The sequence below is a fragment of the Candoia aspera genome, chromosome 1 (assembly GCF_035149785.1).
Source record: "Candoia aspera isolate rCanAsp1 chromosome 1, rCanAsp1.hap2, whole genome shotgun sequence".
NCBI lineage: Eukaryota > Metazoa > Chordata > Lepidosauria > Squamata > Boidae > Candoia > Candoia aspera.
Genome location: NC_086153.1, coordinates 340852601 through 340880470, shown reverse-complemented (window position 1 = coordinate 340880470; position 27870 = coordinate 340852601). Strand labels below are relative to the sequence as shown.

The 27870-nt window shown below is 47.2% G+C and overlaps 1 protein-coding gene across 1 annotated transcript; it reads right to left on the bottom strand.

Annotated features, from left to right (window-relative positions):
* Nucleotides 1-42: 42 nt before the first annotated feature.
* Nucleotides 43-27870, bottom strand: MAP2K2 (mitogen-activated protein kinase kinase 2). Its single transcript, XM_063290943.1, has 11 exons — nt 27579-27870; nt 21607-21817; nt 17301-17447; nt 14461-14538; nt 14149-14200; nt 12921-13045; nt 10803-11016; nt 8337-8401; nt 6861-6922; nt 6349-6394; nt 43-3860 (listed from the first exon to the last, which is right to left on the bottom strand). The coding sequence occupies exons 1-11, from the start codon at nt 27674-27676 to the stop codon at nt 3750-3752; spliced, it is 1209 nt and encodes a 402-aa protein (XP_063147013.1). The 5' UTR covers nt 27677-27870; the 3' UTR covers nt 43-3749.

The window sequence follows — 27870 nt, the reverse complement described above, 5'->3', positions numbered from 1 at the left end:
CCATATTCATACTTTAAACAGAAAGAGAAGCACAACACTGTAAATGTAAAGTGCCATTTATTTTATCTCCCCATGATGAAAATAGTTTCTTAAAAAAAATTGCACCATCATAATGCTGAACACATTCTCCTTAAACACCCCTAAACAACTAAAGCAAAAAAAAAAAAAAAGGAAGAAAAAATGAAGAGACACCCCCCCCCAAAAAACCTAGAGCAAAACACACCGAACTGCCAAACGTTTTACTAAGTCGTTTTCCTTTTAAAAATTTAAATAGAGGCCGAGAAATGTAAGACACGTCCCTGGGCACGCGCACCCCCCTCCCCCCAGCTAAAGCTTCACTGTCCAGATAGGGGTTCTGTCAAAATAAAAAAAGGAAGCGGTGCCACTGGACCGAGCGATCCAGGGACAACCTCTGAACTCAAACACTGAACAGGATACATTCAATCTGCAGGAGTCACCCCATCGGAGCAAAGTGCGGCTGCACTTGGGAGACGCGGGGAGTTACAGTAGCAGCTGGAAAACCAGACAGAGCCATGCGCAACAGATCCGCCTGCAATAATGCCGCAACTTCTCACAGGCCACCAGGGGTGCAGGGTCAAGGAAGTTGAGATGGACGTCCCGACAGCATGACGGAAGCCCTGCCCGTTTTTTATTCGCATCGACATGCATAAAAAATGGACCCTTGTGATCACCATCTCAACGTTTTCTGACCGAACCCTGTGGTCACCCATCCCTCCCCCCCACCGACTGCCTAAAGATTTGCTTTTCTTTGCATTTTCTGCTGTTCCTGGGGAGAATCTGAATTTTTCTCATTGGTCTCCAGAGGGAGGGGGAAGGGGGAGGAAGAAACCCTCCACAAACACGCACCCTAACACTCCATGCTCCACGCCGCCTTAGCTTCGTCGACTACGAGAGCAGCGATGCGACTGGATGTCTTTGAAGCATTCAAATAGAGGAACTCCAGCTTAAAAATGAAGGCCTTCAAATGATTTATTTAAAAAGCCATGGCTGAGCCACTTAGACAATAAAAAAGAAAGAAAGAAAGAAATACAATCCATTATATTTTACTTGCAACGCCCAGTATATCTGAAGCTCAACCAGCAGCACAGGATGGACCAACAGAGAAACCCAAATTTCCCCTGGGCCCCAGATTGTTCCTCCTGACACAGAGTAACTGCCCACCGTTGCCTCCTTTTCCCCCTGAAGCAACCCCAAACTCAGTAGTCAGGCCACCTCCTGCTCCTTGCCCCTTTTTCCCTCTGAAGTCAAATGAAGTCAGCCGAAAGGGAAAATAAAAGCAAAAGGGAAGATAAAAGCCGATGGGTCCTCTTGGATAGGGAAGTTCAGAGACGGAGAACAAAGGAGAAATTCAGAGGAGGGGGGGGCGGCCGGGCAGGAGAGCCAGCCTTTCTCAATTAGGAGACCATCCCTGAGAAGACCCCCCCCCCCAAAAGGAAGGCTGCGGACCCCGACCTAACAGGTGCAACATCAGTGGCGAAAGAGTAAGCTCTTTCTTGCCTTGGGTTTCCCGGAAGCAGGACTTAAAGAAGAGCAATGCTGCCTGAAGATCCTGAATGGAAGACCAATGCAAGCCGATCCTCCGTTTGAGGCAATGCACCCAAATTCAACTACCCCCGTGGGATCCAGCGTCACTGCTACAGGTACAAGAAATACTCTGGGGACTAATATTAAACCCCCACGAAAGAGAAAACTTCCATCTCGCTACTAGCTTCAAAAAACAGCTTGGACGTTCTTCGGCAAGACTTGGGTGGGAGGGGGAGGAGGGGGCGTGGGTGTCCGGGGAAGCCCCGCCGGAGACGCACAGAGCGCCGCGTCGATGCGCCGAAGGCATCTGACTGGCCGCAGCCGGTTAGGCGGCTGAACCTTATTTTTTGCGTTCCTTGCTCCAGAGAGCTTGGAAGATTCACCCAGGCGCTTCTGGGCCAGGCGCTGCCATTTTAGGAAGGCAGCCAACGAGGCTGGGTGAGGTCGCTCCACGTGTAACCGAGATTAGGTGGCTTCAACAAGCAACGTTTGCCTCTGAGGTGGGAACCCTTTGCGAGCACGGGGGTTCCTGGTTCACGAGGCAGCGTGACCGACGAGCCTCGGCCCTGGCCAGGGAGGGCGGCTCTGTCCGGCTCAGACCCCTTGCTGGGGTTTTCTTCCTGGCTGGCGCTTAATTTTCAAGGGGCAGGAAGGCGAAGTGAAATGCTACCACCCTTCAAGGGCCCAACTACTGTTTGGCTGACTGGGGCATTTCCTTTCACCTCAACTAAAAATATTACCCTGTTCTTGCTCATGCAGCTGCCTCCAGGGCTGCGACTGTTTTTGTAACCAACACATCGATGTTGGCACTCAAAATATGCATTTAGCCTACATAGAAATTTTAAGGATAGATATGCATGAGGAAGGGCGGACGGAAAGACGGACGGACGGACCTGGAGAGGACCGAGGATGTGAGGCGAAGGGGCTAAAGAGAGAGGTGGCCAAACATTACGGCCCAGCCAAAGAAACTTTTAGAAGTTTATCTCCTCCCTCCTCTTTTTCAGCTGCTGCAGAAGTGGCCTTTTCTCTGAGCCACGGAGGAACAAAACTCAGAGGAGCATCAGAGGAGCACCAGGTGCACAGCCGAACTGCTGTGATTACATTGCACCCTCTCGGGACAGAGCTGCAGAAACATCAGTGCCCAAAGAAAGGAAAACAGAAGCCGGGGAAACCTTACGGGGGAAAAAAGAGGGACCACGGTAAGGCAGCCTGGCTGTATCCAAGCAGCAGCACAAGGTAACAAAACCCTGGTGGGAGAGGGGCCTGTGAAGGCCAGAGGCGCTGGGGGCGGTCACAGGACGCGGCCCTCGGTCCTTACAGAACCGGGAACTAGCAGCTCTCTTCCCCCTCCAACCTAAAGCTGTCCTCCAAGGGGCTACCTACTCTCTCCCCAGAATTCAGCGTTCTGTAGCATGTTCTGACCCATTGCATAACCGAGACGGTCCTTCGAGCACGCTATCTCTGAAGGCAGAGCCAGGACCCGCCCTGCCCGCCTCCTCCCCCCCAGCCCCTGCCTACCCCCCAAAATGTGAAGGGCCGTGTCCCTGAGCAAAACCCGAGGCGAGGAGACAGAGAAGGGAGGATGACCAAAGGAAGGAATTGAGGGCTTGCCCAGAGACCCACTTCCTCAATCTTGCAGCTTTTCTGCTATCTCCCCCAAACAGCCTCCAGGAAGCAAACAGGCCCAGGCCTTCCGCTTCTCTGCCAACTCAAGAGGCAGCCACAAAGCCGTCTGATTGGCTAATCCGCCACCTTTGCCCCGGCCCCTCCACGCAGTGATGTCTCTGCCCACCAGCAGGAGCCCATGTGAGCCATTCTCAGGCTCACCCAGAAAGAAGGACACACGCGCACACACACACACACAGGTGCAGCCAGCCTGTCCTGGAAGCGTCCTCTTCCCCTCCCCCGAGCCACGCAGCAGCGGAGCAGTTCTCGGCCAGCCCCACCCACCAAGGTCAAGAGCGTCAGGGCGCGAGTGATTCTCCCACCGCCGGAAGAGAAATGAAACCAAACCATAAAACAGGGACAGAACGAAGCAAAGCCCATTTCTTCTCCGGCCGCTGGACGAGCGAACAGTTTCTGAGCCCTCCTGGGGGAGGGCGAGGCGAGGCAGGTGGCTCTTCCTTCTGCTGGAGGGCAGCAAACAGCAGCAGACAAGCAGTGCACAAAAGAGGGGGGAAAGGGCCCGGCAGCCGGCCCGGCGGTCACATGGCCGTGCGCGTGGGAGTGCTGGGCTGGTTCAACCGCAGCGTCTTGCATAGCCAGCCGGCAAAATCCACCTCTTCCACCTCCGCGCGCTTGATGAAGCCGTGATTCTGAAAGCAGGAGAAAGGGAACAACGCTGTGACAACGGGCGCTGGGCGGGCTGTCCGGAGGACGAACGGAGAGGGAGTTACGGGGTTCCACGGGCCGCCAAGAGCGAGGATCGGGGACGGGAGGGAACTGCGGCTGTCGACCCTCGCTGACCCCCACCCGGGCAAGGCCCTGCTCTGGCGGGGATGCGCTTGCTGAAACCTCCTTCCCCTTCCGAACCTTCCTCTGAAACGGTGCTGGGCTTCTAAGAGGAACACAAAGAATGCCAGCTGCGCTAAGCGTCTGGGAGCCCTGTCTAAGTTCCGGCTCTACACAACGGACGGGGGGCCCGTGGCCCCCCAGCACAGCAGCCGGGTCTACGGCGGCGAGGAATGCCGAAAGCCGCAGCTTGCCAGCGTCCGAAGAGGCACGGGCTCTCCGACCGTAACGCAAAGTAGTTTCACGTAGCAGATGGCACATTTTAATTTCATCTTAAAAGGGGGGGGGGGGCTCTAAAGGAAATAGAAATCAGAAACTTGAGTTTAAAGAAGCTTTTAACTCCTTACAATCACACACACACACATTCCGAACTGAATATATTTTAAAATGTATAGTTTATTTCTGCACGGTCTTCCTGTTATTATTCTGTTCATGTTTATCTTTGATATTTTGTTGACATAGGGTGTATGAGGCGTGAAAACGCCGCCTTTAAGGCCTCTTAGAGAGTCAGCAACTCTGTAGAATGCCTGTTCCTTATAGATAGCAGACAACTTGAGAGCCAGTTTGGTCTAGTGGTGAAGGTGCTGGGCCAGAAAGCAGGAGGCTGTGAGTTCTAGTCCTGCCTTAGGCCTGAAAGCAGGCTGGGTGACCGTGGGCCAGTCCCTCTCTCAGCCCAAGAGCCAATCAGGCGTGGTAGGAGAGTTCTAGTCCCGCCTTAGGCATGAAAGCCGGCTGGGTGACCGTGGGCCAGTCCCTCTCTCTCAGCCCAAGAGCCAATCAGGCGTGGTAGGAGAGTTCTAGTCCCGCCTTAGGCATGAAAGCCGGCTGGGTGACCGTGGGCCAGTCCCTCTCTCTCAGCCCAAGAGCCAATCAGGCGCGGTAGGAGAGTTCTAGTCCCGCCTTAGGCATGAAAGCCGGCTGGGTGACCGTGGGCCAGTCCCTCTCTCTCAGCCCAAGAGCCAATCAGGTGCAGTAGGAGAGTTCTAGTCCCGCCTTAGGCACGAAAGCCAGCTGGTGACCGTGGGGCAGTCCCTCTCTCTCAGCCCAACCCGCCTCACAGGGTTGTTGTTGTGGGGAAAAGAGGAGGAGGAAGGCGCATTAGGGATGTTTGCCGCCTTGAGCTATTTATTAAAAAAAAACAATAAAGGTGGGGCTGAAAATAAATAAATAAGCTCCTTCAGTACTTTAGGAGGAAAAACCCAGTTGGCTCTTTTGCATGGAGTCCGACATTTCTCCCTCAAACGCTTCCTCAGAACCAGCACTCTCCGAACGAGAGCTGCTCCTGGGTCCCAAGAATATTCAGAGCAAGGAATGCCGGCTGAGAAAAACTGGAAGTCTATCTCAGCGCTGCAGAGTTGGAGCCCACTCTCCTGTTTGGGGACAGGGGGACATTGCAGCCCCGGGTTGGAGCAGACGTTCTGTGTCGGTACAGAGCAGTGTTTTCCAGCCGTGGCAATTTAAAGAGGGGTGGGTCTCAGCTCCAAGAACTCTGCAGCCAGCAGGCTGGCTGGGGAATTCTAGGAGTGGAAGTCCACGTATCTTAAAGTTGATGCGGATGGGAAACACGGATGCAGAAACCCATTCCCTGTTTCCCAGGGACCTTTCCCAGCAACTCTTTCCCAAATCTTTAAGGATGTGCACTTCGGGCAGGGGAACTCAGAAGACGTTACATTTTGGGGCGTTCCCTGGATTCTTCATTTGAGATAAACTCACAATCAGCACCTTGCTGGTATAACCCAATTAAGAGGGGGGGGGAAACCCCAAAGGGGAAACTCTGGAGATTCATTTCTGGATGCTGGTAACACCAGCCAGGAGCGAAGAAAAAGGCTGTATCCGGTCGGAACAGGCCGGAGTCACCGGGGCGAATGGCTATGAATGGAAGATGCAGCTTTTGCGCAGCCAGCATCTCCTGGCCTCCAGGGCCGCTGGTGGCGCAGGAGGACCCCACCACTCCTCAGCCTGAGACCACCACCCCTCTGCTGGATAGGCTCTGGAAGGAAAGGGTTCTGTACCCCCTTCAGGGCCTTTCGCTGGAGAATCTACACAACTGCTGTGCGATTCTCAGGACCTTTTGCACGTGGGGCTGTACACCCAAGAGAAGGACAGACCGAGCGGTAGCTCCTCAAAGCGTACACCGGTGGAGCATACAGGCTCACCACCAGGAGGGAGTAACGGTAAAACAAGCAGCGGACGTGGACCAATTTGCCTGAGTCCTGTACGAGGATTCGGGTTTGCTCAGTGTCAGAAATTAGGTATCTGAGCACACGGAGTAAACAAATCTGCAGTTCTTACCATCAGCATCTTCAGATCTGCCCGTTCAGCGGGGTTTTTGATTAAGCTGGGGGGGAAAAAGGGCAGTAAGGAGGTTGGTCAACTATGCCCGCGGCAAGGCACGCGCACACACTTTCTTTGGGGTACCCAGCACCAGCGTCTGGGGGGTGCTAGGTGCGCAAGGCTCTCATCAGCTGTTCTACCCCAACTCCATCCACACGGCTTACCCCTGAACAAGAGCACAGAGTGGCCTCATCCCTATGGAGAGAGGGGAACCAACAGCTTTGCCAACAGCATTCAGAAGTTACCACCCACCCCTTCTAACCTCCTTATGACAATTATCTGTGGCTACCCTGTAGGCATGGCATTTACTTTTTGAAGGGCACCATCTGCAGGCCTGGCATCCAAGAGGGGGAAACTATCATCCTGAGCTGGCGTGTCTTCAGGAGATGCAATCACGCCGACTCCACTTTTCTCCCTGACCCTGATCCCAAGGTTCTGTACTTCCCACTGATAAAAGCAAGACTTCTTACCATTTATTTACGAACTCCTGGAATTCTTGGGTGAAAACCCCATTCGGCAGTTTTGGAGGTGGCTGAAATACACAGGAAAAAGCAGAGATGAAGTGCCTTGGGATTTGGGAAAAGCCATGTCAGTTAAGGAAACAGCCTTGGGAGTGAGGCAGTGGGGGATGAAAAGAAATCACAGAGCCTCTGAAGGATCACAAGGAGTTGTGTATCGTTCCTGAGACCTGACAACACTGAAAGCTTTACTGTAATTTAACAACTGGTGGTGCACATAAATGACTGGGACTGCTAAATTTTATAATGCATACGAAGTGTTAGGCTGACGAAATGAGCTAAATGAAATGTTTGGAGATGCATCAAATCACTGTTTATGGCAATGAGGTGCTACCGCGGCGATCTGAATACACTGATGTACAAATACGCCATCAAAATAAAAGGGCCCTCAGCTGTTTCTAACATCATCAGGCCCTGGAAGGGAGAAAAAAGATTAAGTGATAGAAGCTTCTAGGCTTCACTGGTTGAGAAGAGAAGCCGAGGAAGGTAGGGATGGAAAACAACCCAGCGTGGTTTCGGGGGCCTAGGCTCCGAAGTCCACCTGTTCTCCCGCATCTGACCACGCCACGCATCCGCCCATCATTCAGGATCTCAAAGAGCGCTGACATGTTAATGCCAGTGGTAGCGCTGGCACCTTCCCTGAAGTGGCCTCTCCGCAGACAGGACTGGGGGGTGGGCCATTCTTGCTTCCTACGCTGAACCGAAATAGTCCTGGGGGAGCCACACCGTTTCCAGGGACTTGCAGTGTTGCTTTCTCACTTCCTACGTGCTTAAGTCCATCTGCAGCTTCTCCATTCTCTCTTCGTTCCCTTTTTCCTCCCACAAAACCCAGATAGAACCCTTCGCCTCGGTGACGTGACATTTTCCCTCTTGTTGCTCTACAAGTGACGTTTCAGGCTCCCGCCTCTCCTCCTTTCATTTCAAAACACAAGAGCGTGTCTTCCCCCTGGCAGCTTAACCGGTCTACCACATCTTCATTCGCCTCTTGTTCCTTTCCCCTTATTTTTACTGAGACTGACAAGCCGAAGGACCCAGGCTTGCATTGTTTTCATTTTACTGGCAGCACCTTGTTTTCATATGCAGCCAGACACAAATGACACTCTGGGGGAGGACAGACTAGATGCTTCCCTCCCAACTTGGGGACTCACTGAAATGGGCGTGGCGTGACGTACGAAAGTTTAAACTGGTTGGGGGCTTTATTTACTAGATACCACGTTGATAGGAAAGAATGAGAAGGCTCACAGCAAAGACCAGCCTGACCAGCAGAGGCGCCTGGCCAAGAAACACAAAAAGCCAGATATTCCACCAGGTTCTTGACCCGCCCACAATACTCTCTCAATCCCACACCCCCCGTTACGTGATTTAGAGGCACAAAGCAGAAGACCAGCCCATGGAAGAGAGTCAAAATGTCTTCTCCCAGCCACTGACCTCGTTCACAATGTAGTCAAGCAATTCAAAAATGGCCATGGCGGGTCGACTGTCCATCCCATGACCTGCAGGGTTCAAAGGAGCAAAGGGCAGATGAAAACCCGTATGCACACCACATGTCAGGAAGACCTCCCTGCTCCCCGCTCCCCCCAAGACTTCCATCTTCAAGAAGCAACAAGAAAATTCAGGAAAACGTAAGGAGAGTAGAACCCAACATGGAGGCATTGCTGGTTGGTCTTGTAATCTAAAATACGTCCCACGGAAGCGGCAGCGTGCTTTTGGGATGGCCAGTTCCAGCTCCCACTGTGTGAGCTATGGGTTAACGAGAGGGAGGGGGGAGGGAGGGGTCACGACACAGGGCAGAAGGCCAGGCTGAAACAGCCGGTACCATTCGTGATCCACCTTGTCAGCCTTAAACAATGACCTTGCCTAGTGACTGAATTTCTCCCATTGTGGAGTCCAAAAAGCCAAGATAAGAAGAACGAAGTTAAGTTTACTTTTTTTTTTTTTAATTGAACGGCACAGCAGCTTGGTGTTCATGCTGCTTTTCTTGCTGGGAAATCCTTGTGAGGGCCAGCAGCCAGATGTGTAGACTATTTAGCCGTGAGAAGTCACGTTGCCGGGGTGCACCACGAGGAGGCTAGTCTGCATTGCACCGAGTTGGGCTGAGAGGGAGGGACTGGCCCAAGGGCACCCAGCCGGCTTTCAGGCCTGAGGCGGGACTTGAACTCACAGACTCCTGTTTCTAGCCCAGCGCCTTGACCACTAGACCAAACTGGTCTAAGTTTACTGAGACCCACAAAATGTGGCTAGTGGATTCTCTTGATAGAAGAGAAGCTGCATAGGCCTGAACATCTTTATTCATGGGAAAAAGCATGAGTGGCTAATTACCACCAAGAAGACTCCTATTTCCATTCTGGATCCTGGATATTTTTATCCATTGATTCCTTGAGTTTGTGGATCTTTTGGGCTTGAAGACTGTGCCCTTTTATTCCCCAAAGCTTCACAATGTTGACAGGTAAAATCTTGCTGGAATATCACCTACATATCTGCATCAGTATGTGCCATAGTCGAGCCCCCCCACCGGATGTCCTCCAGTCATCTTGGACTGTAGCTCTCCTAAGTGCCAGGCAGCACAACTGTGCCAGCTAGGCAGATCCAGGTATAGTCCAACATACCTGTAGGGCATCACATCAGGAAGAATGACTGTACAGTCTTGAAAAGAAACTCCCTGCAAATTTTCTAGTCAGCTTGTCTCATTTCAAAGCCCACTGAATGCAGTCTCTCTACTGATGAACCACGGGAAGTGCAAAGCATGTAAGAATCAGCAATCTGTAACTTGTTATTCTTCAGGAAACAATACATCAAAGCTAACTGAAAGGCTATTAGTATTTATTGAAATTTAACACCTGACCTTTCAACCTGATGCCTCTGGAATGTTTGGGCAACAATTCTAGCCATGCTGGTTGGGGGATGAAGTCCAACGTAACTGGAGGGAACCAGATCTAATCAAACTATACAAAACTGCCAACTTGTCCATTCTGCTCACCTTATTTAGCCCCTCCTGATCCTTTAAATAGGACTCCGTTTAAATTATTCGTTGTTATTCTGAGTTGGGGTTGCCATCTCTGAACAGATCCTCTGACTGATCTTTTTTAAAAAGTCAGATAATCAAGAAAAGCTCAGACTTTTCACAAGATGACTGTGATGAATAGAACATGGCGACCTCTCACGATTCCAATAATGTCCTGCCCTTTCTCCAAAAAGCTCAGCGCAGTAAACTAGACTAAGAAATCGTAACTGGCCTAAGCTATCCAGGGAGTGTCTCATGGCTGAGTGAGGATCTAAGCAGGGTCCTCCCTGCCAAAATCCAACACCCTAGCCACTACCCAGATAGGCGTGAGGTTTACTTAGACTGAGAATTCCCAGAAGATTCTGGGAGGCCACAAAGGAGAGAGAGAATGATAGCTCAAGGGACTTCAGCCTGCCTTGGCCAGGAAATCTTTTGTTTTTATTACCATGAGCATCTTGATCTCAAATATCAGGCTGACTGATGCGAAGTAGTGAGGCCATTACGTGACCACAGGTATCCTGAACTGTTTACCTCCAGCAGGGCCCATCAGAAACCTGTCCTCCGCCACCATCACCACCCCCAAATAGGTTTTGTTTTTATGTACAGAAGGAGCTGTGGGCCCTGGTTGTCAGACATTCCAGTGATAATCACCATGCTGCCTGAATGATTCACAGTGATGTATATGCTTCTGAAACAGCTGGCAGATCATGGCCAGCATGGCAGGAAGCAGCTTTGACTCCCACAAGATTGAATTAAACTTCATTAATTAGAGGAATTAACCCCAGTCTAGCTACCAGGGATTACGCTGCCTTCAAAAATTAAAACGAAACAAAACAAGTGATATAATTTCAATTGTCAGCAACTTCCCCAACCCCCCAGGAGTCAGCCCCTACCGCTAACAGGACGTCCTGGGGGCCTGGGCCGTGGAGAGATGCTGTGGGGTTCCCCTTCTGCCCCATCGACCACGGGACGACCAAAGATCACTTCCAGTTCCTTGCCATCTGGCGGGGGAATGGGATACCTTCCAATTGACAGCTCCACCAGGGAGAGGCCCATACTCCAGATGTCCGACTGCACCGAATAATGAGTGCCTTGTAAACGTTCAGGCTGCAAGCGGTCAAAACAGACGTGGGTTAGTGCTCTCTTGCAAAACACATCTGTCAATCCCAGTGGCTCCTTCAACATACAGGTGTCTGCTGGTACACGTCCATGTTAGAAATTTATGGCAAGCCAGCAAGAACGGAAGGGTTGAATTTTAAAGATGTTTCCCTATCAGGATAGATGCTGAGTTAATTACCAGAGCTGAAGAACAGCTCTTCAGAAGCCAGGCCAGGAGTTACAACAAACTGTCTGGAGAACTTTGCTTACTGGATGATATGCAAATGAACAAAAAGCAGAAAATACAGATGTACTTAATAGAGAGCATAAGATGCCCTCCTTCACCTGCAGTTGAGAAAAGCGGTTTTTGTGCTGCCTTTGCTGTTAATAACATACTGAAAACTAAAACTGTACTGAAGTTTTGGGCTGGAAATGATTTATTATTTAATTTATAGGATTATAGGATAATTCATAGGATGCCCAACTCCTACACAACTTGACTCAGGAAGTAGAGTCAAGTCATTTAGGAGTTGGGCATCCTATAAATTATCCTATAATCCTATAAATTAAATAATAAATCATTTCCAGCCTAAAACTTCAGTAAGTAACTTAGGAATCACTGAAAAACTCTGTTTTAAACCATCTATCTATCTATCTATCTATCTATCTATCTATCTATCTATCTATCTATCATCAAATTTGTCACCGCCCATCTCCTCCCACCAGAGGGACTCTGAGCAGTTTACCACAAAGTTAATCAATTAAAACAATAAATATAAATACCAATACAATAGGTAAAAATATAAATACCATTAATAAATAACTATAAAAAAAGAGGTAAAAATAAAGTCCAAGTGGCGAGATCTAACACCGTCCATGTAGGTGAGGAGCATTCTAGGGTGCCAGCCATCCCCACGCGAGCTACTCCCTTCTCTGCCCCAAGCAAGATGGCAGAGCCAAGTCTTCAGGTTCCTCCGGAAGGCCAGGAGCTACCATCACCCATATCGCCAGACTGGGTGAGGGTGGCAAATACTCCAGTCCAAATGTTGATTACTCTCTAGAAAGACCTATTTAGGGTAATGTGAAATAACAACACATTTTAACTATACTCTTTTTGGTAATGCATCCAAGACTGATCTTCTGAATATCACCATCTACTTATTAGACAACTTCTCTTGACAAACCCACTGGACCAGTTAGCACAGAAAGTAAAGTCGGATTCCAACTTATTCTGATCAAGCAAGATTGTGCCTTTGCTCCCCATTTTGCTCATGTTGTCTGCAAAAATGCTCCATTTTGTATACGTTACGTTTGTACCTTGACTTTGTTTCTTTAACACACTAGAATCGGAAGTCAGGTGCTGCGTTCCGGGCTTATTGAGAGATCAAACTGGGGCGCAGGAGAAGCTTCCTAGTTTGTTTCGCTCCTCTTGCCGGCAGGAGGAGCCCAACGGAAGCAACGGGATGGTGCGCCAGCCAAGCCAGCACACACACACAGCCAGAAGTATAAAGAATTCTGGCTTTGTATTCCGTTGCCTTAATTTAAACATTTATATGGCACTGCTGTGTTCAGTACAGATGTTTGGACTGCTTCATCTACACCAGACATGATTAAGGAAGGGCTTTGGGGAGGACCAATTACTGCTGAAAAAGCAAAGGCGTTCATAGCTCAGAGGAAAGAGAAGGACTTGGGATCAGAAAGAAGCAGATACAGCTTAAAGGAAGACACCGTCGAAGGCAACTTGGCTGCAATACCGCATAAGCAATCACTAGAGACTGCTGAAGACAGGCAATAGCCGTTACATCATCCCCACACCAGCCGCCATAGAGCAGCTATCCTCCACCTACTGGACGAGCTTTGCTTGTCCCAACAACTTCTTTAAAAACGGTATGCAAGAAAGCAAGAGGACATACAGACATATAGGATCGGGTGCCCACAAAGGAATTTGCCATGGAGTCGATGAGCTGCCCGCTGACTCCAAAATCACACAGCTTAATCTCTCCCCGTGAGTTCACCAAGATGTTAGAAGGCTTCACATCTGCAAACAAATTTTTAGAGACAAAGGTGAGAGAAAAAACACTGAAAATGCACCGCAAGAAGCACTTCCAGCTGTAGACCGTTCTGGTGAAAACTCTACACGCTCATCCGCCACATAGCGAACACTGGAAGGTAATGGTCCAAACTGATGCTTTTGAGCAGCTCCCAACGAAGGCACAAGTCCAACAGCAGCACGTTCACGTTTCCCGTAAGGGCGTAAGACACAGCCCCTTGCGCAGCTTACGCTGGGAGCCACCACTCAACTATCACCGCATAAAGGAGTACCACTTCTTATCGATTTCAGGTGTAGAATTCGCCCTCCAGAAAGGCTCGGCTTTCAGAACTTTGTAAACTACAGGACAGTAAGTTCCTACTCTTAACGTGGGCATGATGAACCTGTGACTTTGGGCTGGTTTCACGTCCATGTTGTCCATCCCTTGGTATCCTCCGGAGGACGTCCCGCAATCACTTCCACTCTGTCCACACAGAGGGATGGAGCAGCACAGAGACAGGAAAGGCGAGGCAGTTCAGTAAATTGGCTGACATGGTCCCCAATAGACTTTTTTGTGACTCAGGAAATTTGCAATGGAAACAAACACCCCCCCCACACACACAAAATTCTCCTTCCGTTGCCGGAGAGTAACATCCGGAAGGCTTAAAACTGCTTGTGCTGATGAATTTCAGGATCGTGAAGGACCTTTCTTAATAAGCAGCTGGAGTTTTTCTAAGTCCCAACACTAGCACAAAGGTGACAGAAGAGGCTGCCCTCGAGAGCAGCTGCCAAAGGAGGTGGCAATGGCCTGTGTAAGCGTAGTGCAATATAGAATACAACACAATTTCCAGTTTTTTGCGACCCACTGCAGTCCACAGGCTGGGTGGTGTACCACACAGCCACAGTAGCAAAAAAAAAAAAAAAAAAAAAAAGTTAATGTGATGTAATGTATATAACAAGGCATTTGATAACTGCCTCCACCCCTATGCAATGCTCCTGGTTAAACAATGTGTAAAACCAGGCCTTGGAATTAGAATGATGTCCAGCAAATCTACAAAACCCTGTTTCACTTACAAATGCAAACTCCCCCCTCTATTACAACCAACTCTCACCTCTGTGCATGATTTGGTGCTTCTCTCGTAAATAAGCCAATCCGCGCAGAACCTAAAGTGGAGGGACGGGAGGGAGGAAGAAGAGAAGGCAAATGATCAGGATTTGGGGGACGGAAGCAAGCGTGACCCCCCATTTCACAGATGGGAAACTAAAAAAGGGAGACGTACACACGTGTGACAGAACAGAGGACTGCCTTCCCCAACTGAAGGGGCAATTCAGTGTTCAAGCGCCTTGGGGTAGGACACAGATGAGGCTTTGTCCCCCACAAACCCCTGTGTGGGGGAGTTAAAGGGAGGCAGTTGCATACTCACTGCTATACTGACTTTGCCCAGGATTTCTTCAGGAATCCTCTTGGCTTCTTTTAAAACCTGATCCAAGGAACCTCCATCCTAAAATCAGTGGAAAGGTGCTTATGTTCACAATTATTTAGGCCAGAAAGCCCACTAGCCTACATTACCTTAAAATTTAAAATGAGAAAACATCCCGCTTGAGCAAATGAACTATGGGAAAGAAGCCATACTTAAGTAAGAAAGGTCACAGAGAACGCCTTACAACCCCTTAAAAGATATGAGGTACATAAAGGTTCATCAGCTTGCCTGAAACTGAACAAAGAAGGGTCAGGCTATCCTCAGTTCTGCAAATGGGGTGTTGCCAGAGAAGATACAACCCCACGTTGCCGCAACCAAGCCTCTTAATAACGAAATCTACAGAAAGGTTGATTGAGAGAGAAGATGATTCTCAACAGCTCCGGTTCACAGAGTCAGAAGGCAAAATGTTAAGCGCTCTTCTTTGCCAAGCCTTCGCCATCTGCTTTGATCAGCTGTAGTTCAGGGAGGTTAATGAAGCAGGTTCTCATTTTCCTGAAGATTCTGAGTATATTTTTGTAATTCAAGGTACCTTCCTCTTTGACCCAGGCACAGAACACGTTACAACACCCGTGTTACTTGGAACAAAATATGGCCTGGCTACTGTATTTGGTGTGCTGTTAAAATCTTTATTTATTTATCAGATTTGTCACCACCCATCTCCTCCCACCAGAGGGACTCTGGGCGGTTTTGCAAACAAATGGAAAATACTCAGGTTCCGTGTCCCAAAAGGCCAGAAGCTGCAAGGCTGTGACAAACCCCAACAGTGCCTCTCTACATATGCCACTGTTGAGCTGGAACGGGACCAGGGAGGCTCATGTTCATGTCCTCACGTGACCACAGGCCTCAGTATCTGTCACCCCCAATCCATCTCACAGGATGGTTGCTAGGAGGACAAAGTGGATGAGGGAGTATTATGTGCATCACCCTGAGCTACTGGGACGTAAGCAGGGAGGTAAGATGAATACGTGAGCCACCCTCTGAATTCAGCGAGAGGAGGACGTTCCAGACTACACTACTGGATGATTCGGAAGAAGACAAGGCGGATGAAGGTGAACGCTTATAAGATGTCAGGGACCAATTGGTGTAATCAGAGGAAACCTCTCCTCCTTCACCACTACATATTTATCCCATTTTTATTATTTGCACAGTGACTTTAATATGGCACCTTACAAGGTACAAAAGAAGAGGCCCCTGTCCTGAGGAACTTAAAATACAGCAAAAAGAGAAATGGCAGGAGGAGGAGGAGGAGGAGGAGGAAGTGGAAGGACAGTTAAACAGGGAAATTCAATTCATTTATCTGTGCTTAGACTTGTGGCACGTGCAGGAGCTTGGCATTCGGCACACCTTTATGCAGCATTAACTAAGGCAGCTTCTTACCCCTATGTTCGCCACAAAGGCCAGTTTTTCCCAATCCTCTGTCATGAAAAATGCTTTACAATCATTACTTTTTCCAAGCCGCCCTGCAGGACGATCGCTGTTTTGCTGTGCGAATAGGGAAGCAATGTCAGAGGTTAAATCCTACTCCCGAGCAAGCATTCAGCCGGTTAGGATTTGAGCACCTGCTTCCAGAAGAACTAAAGCCTACCCGTCCCAGAAGGTACCCACAGTAGTTGTCTCTTGAGACTCGGTAAGGATGATTTCTGGGCATCTTAAAGAAGCCCGCAAGGCTACAGTTGGGTCCTCGTCGTCATAATGTATTTGGATAGCTTTACTTTTGAAATGCAAACTCCCCAGGACTCCGCCAGTTTTATAATTAAGTCAACAGATGGCAGCATCTACTTTGCACTACAAAGTGAGCAAGGATGGCAGAAAGAGGACATTTTCTCTGGTGACAGATTCCATGCTAGAGAGATACTGGCCTTGCCAAGAAGTCAGTGCAGATCAACCTACTTGTTTTCTATCCTATGAAACAGATATTTACCACATTTATCAAGATCACTGGCTGAGGCTTCAATCCAGACGGGCTCGCAGAGAGGACTACTTCGTGTGTCTATGAGAAGCAAGGCTTTTCCTGTTAGAGTATTCAGGTTGCCTGGCACCCAGGTTATTGTTCAATGATAAAAAGCTGTCCTCTTCCAAGCTGACAGAACTGAGAAATGTATCTTGACTCAGTGATGACTCTGTAGAGGCTGTACCACTGCTGATTTTAGCACATTTGACTGTTTTTTGTAACTTATTCTATCTCTTTTTTTAATCTCACATATGGGTTAGTTTCCTTTTCAAGAACTCTGACTATAAAGCAAAACATACATTTTTAAGGGAATAAATATAATCTTGGCTGGAATATCAATGCTTTTCCATTGAGTACTAACATTTCCCAAAGAAGGAAACAGTTATGCAGCCATGAGCGTTTTCAAATAAGCTGAACCACTCTGGCTATCTCAATAATATACAGTGATTTGATCTCTTATCGGGATCAAGCAAATATGCTGGGAAAGCTAAAGAAACTATGGTAACTCGGTCTGCTTGCTTTTGTGTTACATCTGAATTGGAATTCTGACTTGTTCTCCTGATAGCCAGTATCCAAAACAATTTGGTAGCAAAGATCAGGAACATTAGCCAATCCCAATAAATCAGAATTTTCCTCATACTGTGGAAGAAAGTGGATTGTGATTAGTAATAAAGACCTGCAGTTTAAGCTGATGCAATGGAAAGCTAAGGCAGAAATGCAGAGAAGATTTAGAATTAACATTTAGAATAACCAAAGCTTGATCAGTTTAACTAAAACCTTTGATGCTGGGTCAGGCACCTGTCACATTTGGCAACAGGAAACATGCTCTCACCATGTGCTCCATGCAAATGCTGATCTCCCCATCACTGTAGAAGGCGCCATAGAAGCCAACAATGTATGGAGAGTTGCACTCGTGAAGCACTTGGAGCTCCCGGATGATCTGGTTCCGTATGGCCGGTTTGATCTCCAAGTGAATCAGCTGTGGAGGGAACAGGAGAGAGGCGTCAAAGGATGAAGACTCTGCAAAACAGTTGCAACAGCAGTTGCAGTGCGACAGCTTCTTCCAGCCAGCTAACGCCTCCTGGATATATAAGGACTAGATTAGCACTTCAGTCAGGCAAAAGCCTAACTCAGAGGTGAGATTCAGTCCTTTGAACGATCAGTTAACATCAAATAGCCCAGTCAGAAACTCTGGTGTCCTTTGGGAAACCTTTCCAAACTAAAGGATTTTGTGTTTTTACAGCAATGCACGCTACTGCTTAAACGTGCAACTATCTTACCTGTGCTAAATTTTTTTTTTAAATTCTTCCAGGCCATGGAGACTTGGAGGGTACATTAGCCAATAAACAGGAGAAACAGGTTTCAGCCCTATAGATGAAAGGCGGTTAAGGGGGAATAATGGATGGGCTTGAATCAGTCAAGCACATACTTCTTCCTGGAGGGAAGGGTTGCTGCTGTTTTAAAATTCCTTGCTAAGAGAAATCAAGGTTCCTGAGTTGTGATGTTGTTAACATAATGGCATATTCTGCTCTCTCTTAAAAGGCCGACTGGGAAAGCGTGTACTCTGCATCACAGATAGCTCTGCTATTCAACTGCGGTTTCACGCTGTGTGGAGTCCTAAAATTTGCTTCATGGAGCACAGCTTATTATGGAAGAGCTTCATGCAAATAAGCTAGCATTACACAGAGCCAATTTAACTGATGAAATACCATGTTATTAGTCATTAGTCACTACAAACATTTCTAAATTAGTCAATAGTCTTTGACTATTAACACATTTTGAAAGAGAATGACAACCAGACAAAAGTATGGATAGACCTCTAGATTTGGCACTCTCTATTTGCACTTTTTCACATGCTGCTGATTCTGCCATACATTAGCCTTATCTGAATCTGTACCAGGATTCTAAAACACTGATATTGATTCAGTATTTCTTTTTGCCTTTTTTCCATCTTGCTTAAACGATTAAAAAAAGTATCTTCCATTTGGTTAACATTACAGAAAGAGCAGGAAATAAGCCCTCAGAGTTTGGCTATTTCCAGCAAGTCATTTTTGCAATTGAGAAACAATTAAATTTTTGGTTTATTTTCAATTTAACCAGAATTTAATGTTCTAGTGACCATCTGGGTAATTTCTATTAATTACACGTCTTATGGCTTTTATAGTGCATTTTTAATCTGTTGTACCTGGGCCATTGTCTATGCATTTGGGCAGGTCACAAAACAGTGAAATAAATAAATACTCCCGTTTTAAAATCATAGAAACAAGAACATGGGCAAATACGAGGGATGCAAGTTTAGAAACATCGCTTTGCCATACAGTATTCATTCGCATGGAAGACAAGGTTGCATCGTGCCACGACTGCACTTTCAGCCCTGATCTGTGCTCCTCGCCTTTAAAGGCCGTTGGCGGACACTCTTGCTCAATAACGGAGAGCTGAGGGACTGCAATTATAGCTCTGCATTTGCTAATGATTCCGCATCCAGGAAAACGTGCAGCATAACCTACTTAGCAGTGCAAAAAAAGAAAAGATGCAGCAGAAGAAAAGTGGGAGGTAAGCAGTCACCATAGGAACGTCTGCAAGGCTCAGGAATGGAGCACAGAAACAAATTCGCTGAAGACTGTTCAGAGAGGAGCTCAACGCCTCACGTTGCTCGATGTTCTTTCCACACCAGATGTGAAATTTTCCAAAGGAAAGCAAGCCCAACAGTTCAATTCCAACCCCCTCTCATATCCCTCACAGGAAAAAGGCACAAGATACCCATCCTGCTAAATCATCAGACTTTCTCTCCCCTGTCACAGGAAAGGACAGAAAGAAGAAAAGGGGAAGCCACAAAACTCAAAGAGACGCCCCTATCAGGGTTTCCCATCTTTTTTGCTTTGATCTCAATGTTGTCATCAAGTAAGTAGCGCGTGGCACACGAGCCAAGCTAGGAAATAATGGCCAACGCCACAGAGGAACTTCAACTTCTCTCACCGTGGTGCTACAGAGATGGGAGAGGTCCATCTCAATGCCTCCTTTCATCTAAGAGAAGCAGCACCTATTAACTTTTTTCTTTACAATTATGGGTCGGACGTGGGCTGAAAGGAATTAGAAGCCAAAGGAACCCCACATTTGCTGTTTAAACAGACATCGATATAGTGCCATTAATGCAATCTTGCACCAAAAGATTATTTAAACAAATTTATATGGATGCCCATCTCACAACAGTGACTCTAGGCAACATACAAAGATTAAAACCAGCGATCAAAAATAATACCCCGTGACGTCTGAGGTGAGTAATACGTTCCAGTCGTCAGACCACATAACCAGCAGGGCTCGCCTAACCTCCCGGCCCAAACGCCCGCAGAAACAGCCAGGTCTTCAGAGCTTTATGGAAGGCTAACAGGGTCAGATCCAGATCCAGGTAACTGGCAAGTCATAGCAGATGACAACCTCTAGCCAATCTTCGATGACTTGAAAAGCTAAACTGGGTTGGACCTGGTGAGTTCTTGGATGGGAAACTGCCAGGAAATTTCAGGATAGCAGGCTAGATTAGAAGAGGAAAAAAATACTATAAAGTTGCCAAGAAAGCCACACCAATATACTTGTGCAGTCATCAGGTGAAGTCATCTCAAGGGAGACTTTACCTTTTAACAGCCAGTGAAATAGGCTCTTAAATGAAATTCTGTAGACACCATAATAAATCTAGAAAACTCCCAAGTATTCAAGGCAGAGTCCAGAAAATTGTATTTAAAAACAAGGATCTCAAATTCATGGTGGTGGTGGCTCTGAGTACTTGTAATATTTTAGTATTAATACTCTTTATTAATTAGCAAGAGCCAGTTTGGTGTAGTGGCTAAGGCATCGGGCTAGAAACCTGGAGGCCTTGAGTTCTAGTCCTGCCTTAGGCACAAAGCCAGCTGGGTAACCCTGGGCCAGCCACACACTCTCAGCCCTAGGAAGGAGGCAATGGCAAACCACTTCTGAAAAACCTTGCCAAAACTGCAGGGACTTGTCTAGGCAGTCTCCGACTGAATGGATTGAATGAATGGATTAAATGGATTAAAAAAAATAGCAACAAAGTTCCAGATTAGCTGTTAAATCTCCTTCAGCAAAATGGCCACAACCTGGAAGTTGAATAAAATGGTTGGTTACTTGAGGGGCCACCTGTCTCCGTGTTTCCAACTGTCCAGTCAAGTCAGCTAGAGTGGTCATGCTCCAGGTCCTGCCTATTAAGCAGTGTCATCTTAAGGGACCAAGGAAACCTGCGGAATATCATCTCCCTGGGGTTTGCACTGCTCCCATCCTTCTGACCTCGCAAACTGCTTAAGACCTGGTTGTTTTCCCAGTCCTTTGGCAAGGTTGGGGTCAAGCCCCTTTGGTTGGTTATTGGCTGCTTGGCATTTTTGAGTTTGGGGTGTCCAGTCATCTGTCATATATAAAATTCCCTTCTCACCCCTATGGGTAGTATGTGTGTTCCTTAACCTCGGGTCTTCCACCAGAGGCCTGGGAGTTTGAGGGTTCTGCGCAGGATCTCGGCTGTTCCTAGCACTGCATCTTCTGGACAGAGATCTCTGATGTTGCTCCTGGGATCTGTTGGAGCCCCTCTCCCAGCTTGGGAGTCACAGCCCCAAGTGCCCCTACCACTACTGGGACCACCCACCCTTGCACCCTCCCCAGCCCCTCTGCACTCATGCTGTGCCAGCCACTCGCACCCCCCCACACACACCCCCGACCCACCCCTCTTGTGCATTCCCTCGCTCCCTCCCCACCTGGCAGCAGCCACTTAACTGCCTGCCCGCCTAGGGCTTACAACTTCCTGCCGGCTTCCCCACTGACTTTGGTTGTGGGAAGCCAGCAGGAAGTTGCCTTGCCTAACAACCGTGGGATTCAGTTAATGACGGCAACCAGGACTGTAGGGATTGCCGTCACTAAGCGATGCGGTTAGTGAAGAAATTCCAGCCCCAATTGCCGTCGTAAGTTGAGGACTACTTGTATGATCTTTGACAGCTCAGCTCAAAAGTTACAATTAAACTTGTATTCTTATCACTTTATATGTTTATTGCTACGATGGTATCACTTCTTGAGATCTTTGGCTTACTTCAGGCCCACGTTGGAAAATTACTTGCCCTTTTTCTCCCCTTACCCGGTCTCACCTTCCGTGCCATAATTAGCCCTGAGGGTTTATGTTGTACTTTGGTGACCACCCCACCGTTGCCAGCTCCCAGTTCTGAAATTCTCTCAAAATCGTCATCTTTTAGTTCTCCAACTTTGGCCTTCTGTGTGAGAAAAGCTTCCAATCGTTTCTTCTGCTGTTCATCCAGCTCCAGTTCTTCCAGTTTTTTCTGGAGGTCAACAAGATGTGCTCTAAGGGAAAACAGAGGGAGAGCCATCAGACCTGCCAAGATCTATGTAACACACCGCTGCGTACACCGAAGTGGAGCAGCACGGCCATCTCTACATCCGTGAGTGACAGTGAAAGGCTGTCAGAGTGGCCTGCATGAAAATCACCAGGCTGCCGTGATTCCCCACATTTTTGCACCAAAGACTGTAAGTATTTTCTTAGTTCTGCACCAGGCTGGATTCTAATATTCAGTGCTGGTTACAAGGAATGCCTATTTTCTCAGTCTAAAGAGGGTATTCTCCCAGCCGATTAAACAAAATGTTGATAGGGGTTTCACTTTCCGTTATCAAATACAACATTCTGCCAGATGGTTTTATCTTTTGATTTGCCCTTTTAAAGTATATTTGGGCTATTTTCCTTTTTCTTCTGGATGCTTTTCACTTCTAGTGAGATGGTTAGTTTTCACAATCCCCTTCCCTTAGTTCTAAATGTCTCAACCTCGCCTAATTCATCCCATTGATAGTAGCTTCTTCCAAATCCCCTTTTATTCAAGATGATTTCCTGCCTTTCCTCACTCAGACAATAATTTACTAGATAAGCTCCTCAGTTAGCTTCTTCTCTCCCAGCAGCTAACCCATTTGCACGTCATTCCATCTCTATACCTTGCTTCCATTCAGCAACGTGCTATTTGCAGCTGTAAGTGTGAATTATAGCTCCCTACCCTGTGACATCTACAAGATCACTGAAGATAGTTCAATTTCCTTGAGCCTTCAACTCAGTTTAAGCGTTATCGGGGAAGGAATTATCATTATTACTCATCTTTGAAATGTTGCAACCTGCGACATTTGGGTGGGCTTTAAACTCTGTACATAAAGGAAGTGAGCCTCACACCTCACAAAGATGCAACTCAAAATCTCAGCTCTCTGGACAGCTAAGGCTTTATTCAGGAACTGGCTTACTCCGCAGATGGCTCACAGAGAAAACCTGACCACGTTAATCTCTTCAGTGCAGACGACAACGCAGTCTTAAGCGCACAGAACATTTCTGTATTGTTGTACGCAAGCATCAAACTACTCCAGAGGTCTACGTCCCAGGGTTTTAATTCTAGGTTGACCCATGTCAATGGATATTTGGCTGACCTCCCACTGACCTTGGAAGGTACGTAAGCTACGTTAACATGATGGCTCCCTTTAGCATGGGAACCACTGGCTCAAGCTTTACTCCTTACAGTGAAAGAGAAATAATATTAAACCTCTCCGAGTCTTCGGCTATACATTATGAGGAGCTTCTCTACTGCAATGCCCACTTTGTGGAATCTTTATTACCCTAGCTCCCTACACATTTTAAGTTTACTGTATCTGCAATTCTATGCATATTTATTCAAAGGAAGTCAAGCAGAATGCAGAGATGCTTATTTTTAAGTAAGAATCCATAGAACTGTGATCTAAAAAACCCACTTTCACTGTAGAAGGCAGAGGAAGGTCAATTTGGGCAAATGTGTGTTTTTTTTAAATATTTGCTATTGTTATGGGCTGTAAACACTGTGTCTTCAGATATTCTTCAAAGGGAAAACATTCCTTAGGAAAAAGAGAAAAACCGAAACAAGCTTTTTTCAAAAAAGGGTGGAAAGATGAGAGGATGGACGGTAAAATTCTGTACCACTCCCAGTGGTTCCCAGTTTCCAGCTCTTAAGTTACATAAATTCCCCTCTTCCCATTTAAAGTATGTCCTGTCTAAAGTATCTGAAGCCATAGGTAGGGCTTTTATAAAAGACTGGAAACCTTTTATGGACTTTTTGCTGAAAATGGATAAAAATGAACTGGTGATTTCTGGGTTTGCTGATTAAAAGGGGTTTAATATGGGAAGAAGAGAACTATATAATGTAGTTCTAAATGAGGAGAAATGATTGTCACTGCTGTAAAGAAGTTTGGAAGCTGCTTCTTTACTTTTTCTTTTTCTCATCCTCTCTTTCAATGTTTCTTTTATATTTTTCTACTTTTCTTTTATACATTTGTTCTTGTTTATCTTTTAAGTATGTAAAAACTTTCAAGGACACACTATATACAGTCAGTCACCCTCCACCAAGCTGTTGGTTTTCTGCAAATCTGCAACATTTCCATCAATCCAGCTCAGTCTTTTTAGGTATCGCTGCTCCTTCTTATAAGCTTGGATGCTCCCCTCTAAGCATTTCAGAACTCCCAACTCACCATTCTTTTCCCCAAATACCCTCAACAGATGCTACTTTTTTTTCACTATATAGATCTGAACAATTTAATTCTGAAACACACATTGTCTTTTCTCACCATCAGCAGCTCACATATTCTGCCACTTCCCCTTCTTCCCATACTGTACCCATTTTTATCTGCATGCTTACAGCCCACCAGCCCCCTTTAAAACAGACACCTTCCTAAAGCCAAATCAGAGCACTGGTTTCCCATGGAACCCAAGTCTCCTATCACTGCTCGATAACTAAATCAGCTCATTTTTTTTAACAATCCCCAACCTATTAAATTTCCATCACATTTCCAGATGATGGACCTCTAACACACATGATTAGTGTGTGGTCCCAAGGTAAAATCTCTGCTCAGCCATGTAGCTTACTGCTCATAAAGGCCATAAACCACGAGTCTCACACTTCATTATTTCACATGTTTCTTATGTTGGTGAAGTGTGAGGCCGAATTCGGACAACACTGTTAACAACAAAGAAAGGACATTTTTATCTAGCGTGCTACGCAAATCCAGCAAGTGTGGCTTTTTATGCTTCAGTGTGTCACTGAGTAACTCATGATTAAATTAATGAGGAATAAGCAGGTTATGCAAATTCAGCCAAATTACACGTGAGAGTATGGGTGTGTGCGAGAGTGAGCGAGTGAGAACACTTTGAGCTTTCTAAGGATAACAGGGGTTTCAATAATCAGTAAAATTCTGAAATGAATGTTCACACACATATATATGCTCCAAAATTTTAGCTTATAAGGCATAGTAAGAGTTTTGTGAAAGTGTCATGAGCACCCTCACAAATTAACTGCCGTAGAGGATAACCAATTCACAAAATGGCTGCAGCTAGTTACAGACTGGGGCTAAAAACAAATAATTTTCACCAGAACCCAAATACACAGTGGTCCTAGTTACACATTTCCACACTCCCAACTGTTCAGAGCTGTTGTTGGAATGACATTAGAGTGAAAGCCAGGCAAAAGAGAGAATGCCATTAATGCTGTCCTTAACCCCTTGGAAAAAACAGGATAAAACTCTATAATAAAAATAATTACAATATTACTATTCAGTTCTATTATCGACTTTAAACTATTGCTCATCTTTAAACACCATTTCTCTACTCAGTATCCCAATTAATTTTCTTCCTTATTTCCTCTCCCTGCTACAATACACATATTCCATTTTTAAATGTTTTATGGCACACCCTTTCATACTTTCTGGACCGATAATGATTCTCTCTCTCCATCATTCAACATTCATTTCCATATTATTCATAGTGCTGATGAAGATTACTAAAAAACCTTTAATGTGTGTGTCACTACCATATTAATGTCATTTATAAGAAAAACTTTGCTGTGTCGGGGTAAGAAGCCACCTAGTCCTGCATCCTGCGTTGTTCAGTGGCCAACCAGACACATTCTGGAAGCTAAGGGTGGAGGGAGAGGACTGTCCTCTTCCATTGTCACTCCTCAGCAGCAAGCCTGTGAATCAGGAGATTTTATTCTGCTATCAAAATTAGCAGCCACCTACTTTTAAAAATATTCTAATCTGATGGTTATCATTACAAGTGATGTCAATGGAAGCATATTTTAACTATATTATACGTTTTGCTAAAACCTATGGTTGCAAAAAAAATGTATATACAAACTGAAACTGTATTTAACTATATTTAATATATATAGCTAAAAACTCTTCTATTACTTATTATCTCCCCACATGTAGTTTCAATGTTTCCTCCTTCCAACAATGAGAGGGCAAAAAGCTTCTATTTGTCAATGCTTTCTAGAAACTATTAATGTAAATATGAAATGCAACAACCTTTAAACACTGTACTTTAATAGCATCCAATCCTTTTGCTAATTGTCCACATTTCCATGCAGCCTTCTTTCTTTATATGGCTAACATCCCTCATCACAATTATGCCTTTCCAGGGCACTGACAGCAGTTGTTCTTCACCCCTATAACTAATGACACCTCAACTTATTTATGAAAACACAAAATTTCAATACAAATAGTTCTAAAAGTGACAAAGTCTTTTGAATGCCACTGCCCTGTCAGCCCAAGCTTCTGGTCTTTTCTTAGACACCTCTTTAGTTCCCTCTCATCAAAGATCTCTTCAAGCCTGCAACCTTACGTACACCTTCTTGGGAGTGTGGCTTATTGGATTAGAAAGTCAACTTCTAAGTAAATTTGCAAAGTATTATGCTTTAAATACCCAACATTCTCCTTCTTCCAGCTGTCTCCCGGGTCATTACTTTGCCACTTCAGTCTTCCTCCTATAGTGCATCTCTACTTCAGCCATAATAAATCACTTCCCCAATTCTAGTTTTATTTTATAAAAATGCATTTTAAAGATCGTTTGAATGCCCCTTTCACATTTTATTTGGGCAAGAATGCTATGGAAGAGGTTTCCACATATAAGGAGCTGAAAGACAAGGATGCCATATAAAATACACTGAAAGAAGATGAAGGCATCTTTTAAACCCGAGGTTGTTCCAGCCACCCTGTTGTTATGCGTGAGAAACAATGGAATGGTCTATTGTTTCTCTCACATAACATTCAACCGGAGCAGCGAAACCAGGACTTATTCGGGCAGAAGTGGGCATACTTTTTCCAAGATTATTTGAAGGGCATATATATATATATATATATATATATATGCCCTTCAAATTCTTTCTGCCAGGGCTCCACCATGATGAGCAGTCTATGAACCCTTGCAGTCTGGCTTGAACTTACATTCTATTATCTGTCAGGCAGGGGAGGAAGCATTCCATTCCCCATCATCTGTTCACAAACAATTACAACTTTATGTAACTAGCAAATTCTGCTCCTCACACCGTAGCCAGAGATAGGTGAAGACCGTGGCACTGTTTTCTTTAAAGTGACGGCTCAACAAAAAGCTTCCTCCTCCCGTAATTACAGAACGAACACTTGCTCTGCCCCGCGAGGTCACCAAGCCACCTATTTCCATTTGTTCCACCTGCGTGGGCTCTTTTCGCCGTGTCCGGGCGGCCGCTGCCTCCCTCTCTTCGGTCCACGTCCTGGGAGCTTCGCGGCCGCCTTCTCGAGGAGGAAAGGCTCGCACGGGCCTCTCGCAGGGCAGAGGGGACCTGCCTCGGCGTCCGCTCACCCCTCTTTCCCACGGGGCTCACCCCAACGTGCCCAGCCTCCTCCACCCTTTCCTGGACCTAAAGGCGAAGGTGCCCCCGCCGGTCCCTCCGAGCTGCTCGCAGCCTCCGGCTCTGCCTTCTCTCGGGGCTTCACCGGGAGGCGCCCCCCCCCGCCAGGCTCCCGCCGTTCGCGGATCGGGAGGCTCCTCGAAGGGCCGGCGGCCTCCTCCCAGCGGCTCCCCCGGCCATTCACCGCGGTTCCACACCCACCGCAGCCCCGAAGTACCTCCAAGGAGAAAATCCCCCCCCCTTCGCTCTCCCCGGCGGCCCTCACCCCGTCCCGGGCCGTCTCCCCCGCGACACCTCGGCCCCCGTCCCCCTCAGACCCGCAACCGGCGCCCCTTCCGGCAGCCCCGCTCCGACCGCCGCGCCACCGGACGGGGTCAGCCACTCACTCGGGGCCGTCGCCCTCGCCGCCGGTGGGGCTGGGTCCCTCGGCGATCGTGGGGGTGATGTTGAGGGCCGGCGGCACCAGTTTTCTTTTGGCCGGCATGGCAGCGGCGGAGGCTTCGCCCTTCGTTCCGTTCCGCCTAGCGAGGGACCCGCCTCAGCAGCAGCAGCAGCAGCAGCAGCGGCGGCGGCGTCGTCATCGCCCGGCTCGCTGCCCTAGGCGAGGCCGAGGCTGCACGCGAGGCCTAAACGCTCTCTCAGCCCGGCCCTGAGGGGAACGCGGAGAGCAGAGGAAGG